Here is a 12,328-nt window from a genome sequence, read left to right on the forward strand (position 1 = left end):
GAGTGAGTCGACCCCTTGACCCTTACAAATCCACCAGAGCTGCCTGCTCACGTTCCCTCCACGTGCTGCCGCCTCCGCCCATTTTACGTATTTTAAGGCTTTATGGTTTATGGCCAAGTAAATGTAGAGGTTTGATGTTAATGAGCTCCCAAACTCAATTAACTTACAGCGGCTAACACTGCCGGCTAACGCTACAGCTTCTGTTCCTACGGGCACTGCAGCCACATTAGAAGAGACAAATTTAATAAGACACAGTAAACCTCTGCTGAATGTCAGTTACGTGTCTGAGTTTAGTGCTGCAGCGCTACAGGTTGTGTATTTTATAGAGCTATTACACAATAATATATACAAGGGTTGGCATGGCCCAGCGTGCTGTGTTTCAGACTTCCAGCGATGTTAATAAGGGGCTCAGTTCAGATGCTTTCAGCCCCAACAGTGAGTCAGACAGTCTGGGTTTGAGGTAATCACTGCTTCTCTTCTCCTCTCCCTCAGACACCAGTCGGGCCAAGAGGAACCAGGAGAATGACGGCGTAGAGTACTACTTCATTTCCAAACATCTCTTTGAGACGGATATCCACAACAACAAGTAGGCACAACTCTGTCTGGTATAAGTAAAGGAAAAAAACAACTACAAAAGGATTTTTATCTCTTTTTGAGTCTTCACTACTTAATTTCTTCACTTAAAACTTAAATATCCTTCTTGTCTTAAGAGAACATAATAATAGACTACAATTACTTTGCAAGATGAAGATTCTTTTGCAGTACAAACATTTTCCACACTGCCTTGATCATGATGGATCATGAAGTTGATTCTAGTGTCATCAAATGCTAATAATTATAATATAATCCATTATTCATGACTCCAATTATTTCAGTGGATAATAAAGACACATTTACTCCTCTTCATCCCTGATCCTGGCTTTGACAATCTGCTTCCACCAAGACCTATCTTGTGCTGCATGCTGTGCCTCGCCCCATGTTAGGTCCACCTCCATTACTCCGCTGTCACAGTTTGCCGCCAAGCTGTTTTGGGCCAATCTTGCTTCCTTATACCGATGGAGTCCATCCTAGTGCAGCCTTTAGGATTCGGTCCTGAGCCAGTCTAACATGCCCTAGCCATCGGGTGTCGGCAGCATCTGATCTCCAGCAACACGCTGTTGCATGTCGTCTTGGAAGGAAAAATTATGGAGGAAAATGGTAGAGTAAAGTTATAGTATGAAGAGAAGGTGTTTGTTGTATTTAGAAAACAAAATGTTGTGTTTTATAAATACAACAAATACAATGAATGTGTGTTGGTCTCTGTGGCCTTTGGCTCCGCTGTCCTCACCAAGTCCCCACTGTGTTCCAGCCGCTGCTACAAAACACTATCGCAACTCATACATCATGTAATTAGTTTTGATTTGAATATACTGTATTATTAGGAGGTGCTTATTGTTGAAATGTATAACTTCAGGTCAGCCACATTCCATCCACTCCTCTTAACTAGATGGAGGAATATCTCATAATATTAAGATTTTATTCCCATAACAATACATTTTCTGAAAATATTTTCCTTTACAGTGGCCCTAATACTACATCTATGTAATTACAGTCATTTAAATAATGATTTTAAAAAATTATTGTTTTTCTGATTTTTCGATTAATAGTGAAGTTTATTCATATACAATAACATGTAACGCAGAAAAGAAGCAAATCCTCAGGTTTGCAAAGCTGGAAGTAGCAAATGTTTAGCATTTTTACTTTATAAATAACATAAACCAGTAATTAATCTAAATGATTGGCAGCCTTTGACCTCAACTACTGGATTAATGGACTAATCTTTAGGCCTAATCACATTATAAGGAATTGCATGTATTCTAATCAAGTATGTAAAATATTTAATTTAGTGTTTGCTGTTTCAAAGTTTAACAAAACAAAAAACCTGAAAACAACATAATCCTTTTCTATCTGTGCTGTGGACCACTAAGAGGCAGTGCAGCGGTCTGACTGGTCCAGTGCTTGCTGCCACTGTTAAAACGCAGCCTCCCTGCTGTCGTCTGTGTGTCTCTGTAACCGAGTGTGAGCTGGTGTTGACAGGGCCGAGCCCTGTGTTGGTAACGGATCTCCAGACAGTGGCCCCAAGGTCTCCTGTCTCTGCTTCCTCCTTTCCTTAGGCGCTCTCTCTGAATCCATCCGCACCGCAGCCCACCATGACATTTGTGGCCAACAAATTGAAATGCAAGTTGTAATAGTCATAAGAATGATTGATGCCTTTCTGCTGGTCTCACACAAGCTGGAAGGGGGGAAAAAAGATACACTGTAGGGTGCACTTGCAAAACATTTACGCACACACAAACATCCACTACTGACAGAGGGAAGCCTAGGGTGGTGTGTGCATATAGAGTGTCAGAGCATGCAGCTTGAAGAAGGGAAAGGGGGGGCGCTGTATATTTAGGCTGTGTTGCGGTGTAGATCGAGGCATGCGATGTTTTTTGGGGAGTCGGAGGGGTGAGTGACAGAACTGTGATGTGGGGTGGATGCGTGGGACACTCCACGCTGAAATTACAAGGCAGCGAAGTCGACGAGGAGTGAGATCAACTTGTTTGCATTGTGCCTCATTGCATGCAGCACAAACAATGCGCTCTGTACAGAAATAAAAAGGGCCACAACAACGTGTGTTTAGCTTGAACAACTTTCCCAAGGGAAGCCCTGTTCTGTGTCAAAATGGCAACAATCCATACTCTTAATATAGCCAAACCTCCACTGGCATGTCTTACTGTAATCTATAAACCTTCTCTTCTGACGACAAACAGCGCAGAATGCAAGGTGTGAGTTTTTAAACATGGGCTACTGTAAGCTCGTAAATGAATTTTCCATAACTGAATATGAGGTTTGTTAGAGACTTAAGCATCCCTTCCTTTAAAAAATATTCTAACACGGGCAATTATCATAAAACCTTCTTTTTACATGGCATCAGTCACACAGAGGCAGTCATTCTGTCTGACCCTCGTCATGAGCAGACTGCAAGCATACCACGCACTGTTATTAGCTTCAAATTCTTTCCACCTCGTTACTCTCCTCGCTGCCTTTTTTCCTCCTTGTTTTCAGCTAAAAATACACTGGTGGGTTTTTTTTTTTTTGGTTTTTTTCATGACAGCTAATTGGTGTGAAAGAGAGAAGATTATCTGGTGGAAAAGTGTTTGTTTGCCTGTGCATCACACAGTTGCCTGCTGAGGTAAAATACTGGTGGATTAAAGGAGGGAAGGTTTTGGCATTCAGGGGCTCTGTGGTCTTTCTGGAACAAACAGGTGTTACTGATTGAAAGGGTAGCATAGGAGATTATATAAAATCACACTCGGCCAAAACGTCTGGTTTTTACGTTCTGCTAGAGAATACTATCTTCAGATCTGTCAGTGGTTGAAAGAGTAATCCTCCTGTCTCTGTGGATTTGTAGGGTTTTTATATAGCATTATTTCTAAGATGAATGTCAGGAGTGTGCTGCGACAGTCAACCAGATTTGGATGAGATTCTGATGTTATTCACAAGGGACATTAAGGTTTCATTAGATACTAATCCCTGCACAAAAATTATCAAAAAAGGTGTTTTCCTGCTGAACAATCTTTTCATCTCCCCTATCTTTCAATCTCTTTCCATCACCCCTCAGGTTCATCGAGTATGGCGAGTACAAAGGGAATTACTACGGGACAAGTCTAGACTCGATACGCTCCGTCCTCTCCAAGAATAAAGTGTGCCTACTGGATGTCCAGCCCCATGTGAGTGACTCAAATCCTTCCTCTCCATCCCGTTCTAATCTCACCATCCTTCAATTCCCTGTATTTTTAGCCCTTCATCACCTCTGTCCCTACCTATCTCAGAAGCAGATCTCTCTCTTCCCTGGCTTTCATGAGTCCTTTGCTGCTTACTAGGTTACCGAAGCGGGTTTTAAAGGGGGCATTTTAAGGGGAGCAATTACTGCTAATTACCTCTATTTGAAGATTTCCTCTTTGGCTTATGTGTCTTGGGTGGTGGCGATCATACCCCACACAAATGGCCGGCTTGTCACTGAGCCCAAACCCCTGAGCGCTATTCCCATTAATCCAGGGCCAGTCCTGTATCGTCCAGCCTCTGCCCTACCAGTTCCTCTGTTTGTTTTTGCTCAGTGGATAATGACACACAGGCACAAATACGCCATTATATAGATTAGCCTGGCATGTTCTCAAACCACCCCGGCCTGAGCAGCAACGTCAGCCCCAGAGCCTTCAGCTAAAGTCTTTGAAAGCTCATGTGGGTGCTTGTGCATTCGCGTATGAAGGAGTTTTGGCGTACATTTGTGATGTTGGTTAGACCAATAGTCTTTTCCCCTACCTCCACTATGGGTTCATTTTCTGACTGATGGGTCAGATCAGTAGCAGTGTCAAAGCATGTTATTGCTCCCATGCTGACTCTGTAAGCAGCTGATGAGAGCTTAGAGGAACGCTTCCCAGTGGTTCTTCTCCTGCCCCTCCTTTGGTTTTTTTTTTCCATCTTCCTATCAGTTGTGGATTTGTATGCACTGCCTATTAGCACAGTGAGAAGCCCTGATCATGGTGCCAGAACCAGAGGAGAGCCTGTAGCTTGACGCCACCACTAACCAACTCTGACCTCTCTTCTACCTCTTGAGAACTGGATTGGTGGTGGTGTTTCATGTGATTGTCACAACAGACAAGAAGGCTGAGCAGATGTGGAAAGAAATGTATCCTCCACTTTCTTCTAGAAGAACCATATGTGCTTTTTGGCTTGTGACCCCTTAAAACTCAGCAACCCAGTTAGCCAAACAGTAATGTTTTTCACTCAGATTGATTTGAATAATCTTTAGAGGTCTAAGGATCCATTAATTTCATAATCAATAAAACAAGCAAAATTTAGAGCAAAATCTTAGATACAATATGTAAACAAAAAAGTGAACAAGACGTGCGCAGGATCAGGGAAAGTTTGAACATCTACAGTTAAATGAAAACTAAGCAAACTTCATCTGCTGATATGGACTCTGTAATATCTTATAACAGCTGGTCGAGATCTGGTCGAGATCTCTAAATGCTAAGGAAAGGTGCTCCAATGCTTCCTTTCTTATCTCCTTCAGCATACTTTATGTAATCCAGTCTCAAAACGTTGTAATATTTCATCGAGGTAAAGGAAGTGTTTAGGAAAAGGCACATTTTTTTAACTTTGAAATAGCAGCCTTAGTTTTGTTTCTTTTTTCTTTGAAACCGAGTCTATCTTGACTGTGTTTGAGCACCAAGCATCATCTATTGGAAACACACAGTCCACCTCCTCTCATCTTGGCTGGAGTCTTGCGCTGACAGCTTGGAACACGGACCACCTGCCGAGTACTTGATCCGGGATGTTGATGAGGCAGGTCTCTGTAAAGATGTGGGCTCGACAGTCACTGATTTCTGTCGCTTTGCCAACAATTCGCTCAGACTGGACCTATAGGAGCAGCCTTAAGTCCAAGCTGGGCCAACATGCCTCCTTTTCCAGCTCTCTTTCCTCTCCTCTGAGCGATCAGCGCACCCGCCGTAGGGCCCAGTCTGTTTTTTTGGTCTGAGTGGATCTTGGTCCGCTGCCGTTTAATCAGAAAACCCTGACTTTCTTCTCCAGTGACTGTATTTCTGTCAGAGGTTACTTTGACATTAATATTTGTTTTCCTTTTTCTTTGTTCAGACAATAAAGCACCTGCGGACGGCAGAGTTTAAACCCTTTGTGGTGTTTGTGAAGCCTCCTACGATTGAGAGATTGAGGGAGACCAGACAGAAGGCCAAAATCATATCAGGCAAAGACGACAAGGCATCTGCCAAGCCATTCACGGTAAGAGAATGTGATGAGAAGGTTTTTGATCAACACATGTTGTTTACAGTTATTTAAACTGCTCGAAGTGCCAGATGTCAGGTTCGACTTGATTTAGATAATCACAGGAAATCAATTCAAAATATGTCTGAGCTGCTAACAGACTTGATGAAACTTGATTTGTAAAGGCTGTTCAGATTAGATCAAGTTAAATGAAAGTTTAATGACCCCTGTTAGGAAATTGTATTACCACAGCAGAAAATAACAGGATACAGGTAATAGAATATACATTAAGGACAGATAAAGGGAAATATTAAACATACAGGACGGAACAAATTCACAACAGCAGTGTCCAAACATAGTCAAACAGTGAAAAATATTTATTCATTAAGTTTTATGGTCAAAAACTGGGATCATGCAATGACTGTATAAGATGCTGACATGTATATTGGGGAAAAAATGAGGATATGAAGGATGTAGCTGGGGAACACACAGTCCAACGATGTGATGGTGTTATACTGTACCAACACATGGCTTTACAGCTGACAGATTAGCAGCAGAAGAAATAACAGAAACACTATCTGGACCCTGTGTGCACAGTATGTGACTGATGAGGTCATCCTTTACACACCTTTATCCAAGCCCGACGGGGACACAGATGAAACCAATTAGCTGGCGTTTGGCGCTGCTGTGAAGTTGCCGGGTGGAGGGGTGGGAGTGGATGATGGTTTTCCCAGCCCCACCGAGCCCGGGCGCTTGCTTCGCATGTCTCGCTCACCTCAGGCTGCGGTAAGGCCAAGATCCTGGTCAGCACACATCCGCGACAGCCTGATGGCACACCAGGAGTTAGGAAACATAAAGAGAGAGGGAAGCTGAGAAAGAGACAATGCTTTCAAAGACATGGAGACTGGCTGACCGCAAACTAGCATCTTAAGGATGAGTGAAGAAAGGGAAGAGTGGAGGAGGTGATGGGGTGTGAACAGGCGTCTGCTGGAGTTTCATGAATGTTTTATATTTTTCTTGATTGAAAACATGTGCAAATAATACAGACTACTAAAATTTTACATATTCCACACCTCCCGCTTACTTTCCCCTCCACTGGCCTTCAACCCCCACCCCTAGGCCAAAATGCTGGTTAAAACCACATTCATAATACTTTACAAACACAAATACACCAGGTCTCATGAAATAAGATTTAAGCTTACCCACCTTAAATGCTAAATCTTATCAGGTTGAAAGAATATAGAATCGCAAGTTAGTGCACAGAATCTTATTCTTACACTGAGAAGCTGATGTCCTGTTTTGATCTATAGTTGTATTAGCGAGTCAGTATGATCGGGCTAACGGCGCAGTTCTTTCCCAAGAGTCATCCACCGGCTTCGCATGTTGGCTGTGTTCAGTCAAACACACCTGTAGGTGCCATCATACATACAGTACAGCACGCAGCTAGGTCACAGCTGAAGGTCGGCTCAGACTCAGAACATCTCGTAGATGTTTTACTTCACTGTCAAACTTTTAAAAACCCCATACAGACAAGTCAGCTTGCATTAGTCACACTGTGAAATAAAATTTTGCCTCCGTCTGCTCCTCGTTTCCCAGCAGGGGTGCAGAGAACAATGAGCTTTAGTTGTCAGAAACAGGAGTATTGTGAACAATCCATGCTGTTGCTTCTATTACTCACGGCCCCTTTATTAGCTTCTGCTACTCTCTCAAGTAATACAAATACACCTCTATAAAACTGTTTGACAAGGAGGCATATTTTAGCCAGGTAACAAACCAGGTTCTGTGTAAATGTTCACGAACAGTGACAGCACATAAGCCACCTCAGATTTGCTATTAATGGCACTGAAAGAGAAGCTGTTGTCGGGTGAGTCGTCTCAGACATATTCTATTCACCGCCAGCTGTATTTCTGTCAGAAAGACAGGTCTGCTTTAATGATAAAGGCTCAAGAACAGTCGTCTCATTGTTTCAGCAGAGCGCTCTGCCTTTAGCCTCATTGTTTTAGCTGGAGACGATTCAAAGTTTTCAAAAAAGGAGCCGAAGGATGAAGTTGAAACAAGCAAAAACAGGATGACATAATGCATAATTGAGGTTGTAATGTGGTAAGTCCAGAAAATGGCACATTATGTGATATACCACAATCATTTACAACTGATTTGTGAAGATCTGTTTGTTTTTTTAATGCTTATTTAAATATAGAGAGGACAGGTGTGTTTTATTGGGGGGATAAGAAGATACCTGAGGCTGACACATAAACAAAGATTTATAGTCTACATAAGGGGAACATTCCTTTTTGGACAGAATCTGCAGTATATCGGACACAGTAAAATCACACATATAATAAATATAATTAAGAAAACAATAAAAATACAAGCCATAAAAACATCACTTCGAATAAAATGTGTAACAGAGACACACCAGTGGTAAAACCAACCTGAGAGTCGATAGCCTCATGTTGTGCAGTGAACACCATTTATCTGTGCTAGAAAAAAGTGCTTAAACAGGCACAAGACGCTACATCACTTCATGTGGAAATTAAGCAATCTAATGGCAGTGGAGATAAATGAGTCCCCGGTGCTTTTCTTCCCGAGTCTGGCCCTCCAGAAGTGGCATCAGCTCAAACTGCCCTCTGAGGAGAGCGATCGAGCACGGATCACTGGATGCCAAGAATATCCACTCAGCTTTCCATTTGCCTCTTTTACTTTCATTATATTCATCTCTCTGCCCCTTTTATTTCATCCTACATCTATCTTATTATTTTCTTACTCTGTTTCTTGATTCTCTTTCCATCTCTCCACCCAGGTCGCTGTCCCTTAAGCCGCTTCCTGTTGTGATTAATGTTCCTTTACCTGGAATGGTCTTACTAGAGGCAGACACAGAGACTTGCTGGTGGACATGGAAACATCATAGATACAAAATAGCACTCCGTCTCCGAGGTTCATTTAGTTAGCCAGGACAGGTCAGAGGAGTTGTCTTCCTGGCAGACAGTGGTCATCTGTAGGTCCTGGTCCAACAGTGGAAGTCCTGCGGCAGGCTTTGGTCCAGATGATAGAGAATATAGTCCCACTTTTCTCCACAAGCCAACAAACCATCTGCCCTCTCTGCACCGTCTTTTCATCGCAGCCCGTCCTCTCCCTGTCATTTTCTAACACACAGGCAGATAAAATCATCACATCTTCCTCACAAAAGACAATAGGGACTGAGAAAGCGTGGCTCGATTTTTGTAAGGTAGATACACGGCAAAAAAAAAAGAAGCAGACAGGGCTTTTACTGAGTGTCACAGCGAGTGAGTGTTTATATTTAGCTGCGCAGCGAATCCATTATGAAGCGGAAAACCACCAGAAACATTCTGAAGTAAGTCCTGGCTAGAAGGAGCGTCTCTAAAAATTGAGCCGTTTAGGAGTTTTAAACTTTAACGAGGCCGTGTTTATGTGCGTACACACTGTATGCACACACTCTTCATCCTGCCTGTGTATGTGTGTGTGTGTGCATGTTTATTTGAGTTTCTGTGCATAAATGTGCATCTGTGTGTATTTATAATTGTGTGTTTGGCAAAGGGGTTCACTATAAAACCATATCTGTTCAGAAATCTAAAGTTGAGTGTTCCAAGTAAAAACATAAGGCTAAATCAGTGCAGCCACTTTAGCCCTGCTGGTGCTCTGAGGTCAGGATCAGCCAGAGCCCACACAGCTGAAACCAGAAAGCCCCAGGGGGACCACCGCGGAGAGATACGTGGGGTCTTTCAGAATACTCTATCTGTGAATACAGGAACCACAGATAGGCAATATTTACCTCCAACCTGATTAAAAATATGTCATTTGGCTCATTCTGACAGTTAGCATGTGGTTTTATTCTTTACACTGGACAACTGATTTGCACATTTACTTGGAAAACTTCTCATCCACCTGGAAGCCTCCATGTCAGTATGCAACAATTTTATGAAGCTCCCTCTTCTTATGCTGATAAGGCACACATCCTCTTTTAAATGGATGTCTCACTGCCACTGCACAACAAATAGATTTAGTCATCAAAGCTAACCCTAGCTCGTAATATGTTGTGTACTAGCTCATCACTTCACCCACTTAATTAGTAAAGTATAACCTAATTTAACAGCCATTGCCCCTAAGCCCTCTAAAGCCCAATTCGCGTTGCTTGTGTGGGCTCAGTCAGTTACCACAAAAACACACCAAGTCTATGTTACAGACCCTGCCTAAATAATCCAAGCATATTTAGGGAATCAAGGGAATTCAAGCGCTTTACATAAAACATGAAAGCAAAATATAAAAACGACATTTAAATACAATTTTCAGAGAGTCAAATGATAGTAAGTCAGGTTAGCTACTGTAGTTTCTGAAGCCTCATCATCCCTTTCTTTGTGGCCTTTGTCATCCAAGATAATAATAATTTGTCATTTCTAAGTGTAATTTTTTTGTTGACCACAGCAACATATTTTCCATGTTAGATATAGATTATTTGTTTTGTTACCATGAGATCATCTGTTGTATCTCTGCTGGCCTACACTGCCAATGCAGGGTGCAGCAGGTTCACACGGTCTGAGCTCCCACTTCTCACAGTGGACCAGTGTCACCACAAGCTGTCATTTCTCCATGGCACATATAAAATCCAGACTGCCAATAATATATGTTTTACATGTCTGTGTTTTGGAAATGATGGTTCTGTTTTGTCCTTCGCTTATTTTGAGGATATTTTATTTTCTTTGTGAATTGGATAACCGTGTGTATTCGATGGAGGAAATTATGAAAATTCCTTGAGGTCAGGTTGTCTTATGGAGAGGTTTTAGTGCATGGTCTGTGCCAGGGTTCATGTGTGGGTACCATGTCTCTGTGAGGTTATAACGGGCTCCATACGGGCCACTTTGTGTTTATTTGCGTGTTCAAGGCCATGTAATTTGTGTTAACAGTATGTGAATTTATCTTCCTTCTTGTTTACTGTGGCCAGTGTTTTCTCCGTGCAGCAGATAGGCAGCCTGAAATGAACTGTTTGGCCTTTGGTTTGAGCATATATCTCTGCTTCTTTTCTCCTCTCTGTTCTCTCATGCACTGCAGGAGGAGGACTTTCAGGAGATGGTGAAAACTGCCCAAACGATGGAGACTCAATATGGCCATCTGTTTGATAAGGTCATAGTCAACGATGATCTCTCTACAGCATTCAGCGAGCTGCGGTTGGCACTTAAGAAAGTGGAGACGGAGACTCACTGGGTTCCAGTCAGCTGGACTCACTCCTGAGATCCACACAGACTGTAAAAGTAGAAAAGGGAAGGGCTTTGACAAAAATATGCAGGATTTTATCTTTCTATGTCTGCTGTGGCTGGTGTTGGGGGGCGGGCGGGGGGGGTAACAGGAATAAAACAAGGCAGCATCAGACGGCAGTGTTGCCATACCTGGGCTGCACTGAGCTAAAAATAAGCTTTTGCCTGGGATCAGGTTGGATTTAGACCTCAGCTGTGGTCTGGATGTGGATCTCCAGGTCTGAACAGATCTGACAGGGTTGAGGTTAAGGGCGTCTGTCTAGAATATGAGCCTTGGACATTGATCTGTGTTTCAGTCTGGGTCACACAACCATGGCCACGAGTTGGAGCTCTTCAGTCCAAACCAGAATGTGGAACGAGCCTGGACCATCACAGCGCCAGCAGCCCTGCCAGCACCTCAGCAACCGCGCCAACAAGGACTCCATCTTTAGTGTGTTTATAACATTAGACCATTAGAAACCAAAGGGACTGACATATTTCTTCTTGGGGGACAGCTTACATGCATATGTCTGTTAAAGAACACATCTGAGGGGAAAAAGGGGAGAAAAGAAAACACATTTGCCTTCTGTCTTACTATATTCCTGTGCTTCAATCATGCTTTCATGACTGTTACTCCAAACAAAACATTGTCAGGTACACTCTGAAGAAAGGGCAGTAAGTGTAATTTTATTTAAGAGAAATTAATATATTTTCTAATATCCTCCAGTTGTGTTTTTTTGCATACCTTTTGTATACATATCTTGATTTTTAGAGCAACCTTATCTCAGCTGTAGCCACCTCTCTGACAGTTTTTTTTTTTTTTTTAATCTAGAGGCATCTCTTCTTTCAGTCAAGTGTTTTGATTTCATCACCCAAGTCTAGTTTTCCCCATACAAAGCACATAGAGAGCCATTTTATTTAGTTGTGAGATATTCCATTTAGGAGCATTTTGAAAAGCCAACCCTCATATGAAGGTGCCCAGCATAACAGCTTTGCTATTTAAAGTCCCAGAACTGAACACATTTATTCACATAAAAATGCCTAGAGGGTCCACAGCACACTTAGGATTTTAACTCAGAGAAATGCTAAGTCGCCGCTCCTGACTTTATGAACATTAGGAGTTTATTGCTAATTCGAGTCTCTCATTCCCAGTCTAATGTACTAATTTTTACTCAGTACAGCAGCTGCTCAGTAATCCTGGCTGTATTATCAATGACAATGTTACAGCCGTGGTAGATCCTTGGTTCTTTGTTGCTAATGAAAGTAAAAATCAGATG

At 42.4% G+C, this 12,328-nt stretch overlaps 1 protein-coding gene across 3 annotated transcripts in view; it reads left to right on the plus strand.

Moving 5' to 3' along the window:
* Nucleotides 1-11,141, plus strand: part of mpp7a (MAGUK p55 scaffold protein 7a) — a 151,082-nt gene extending 139,941 nt beyond the window's left edge. For all 3 annotated transcript variants that reach the window (XM_046062724.1, XM_046062732.1, XM_046062740.1), the window contains 4 exons: nt 493-586; nt 3,644-3,752; nt 5,680-5,823; nt 10,870-11,141. In XM_046062724.1, coding sequence (XP_045918680.1) covers nt 493-586; nt 3,644-3,752; nt 5,680-5,823; nt 10,870-11,049 — 527 coding nt within the window. In that variant the 3' untranslated portion in view covers nt 11,050-11,141. The remainder of the gene's footprint in view (nt 1-492; nt 587-3,643; nt 3,753-5,679; nt 5,824-10,869) is intronic.
* The last annotated feature ends 1,187 nt before the right edge of the window (nt 11,142-12,328 follow it).

Source organism: Micropterus dolomieu, linkage group LG01 (assembly GCF_021292245.1).
Source record: "Micropterus dolomieu isolate WLL.071019.BEF.003 ecotype Adirondacks linkage group LG01, ASM2129224v1, whole genome shotgun sequence".
NCBI classification, from domain to species: Eukaryota; Metazoa; Chordata; class Actinopteri; order Centrarchiformes; family Centrarchidae; genus Micropterus; species Micropterus dolomieu.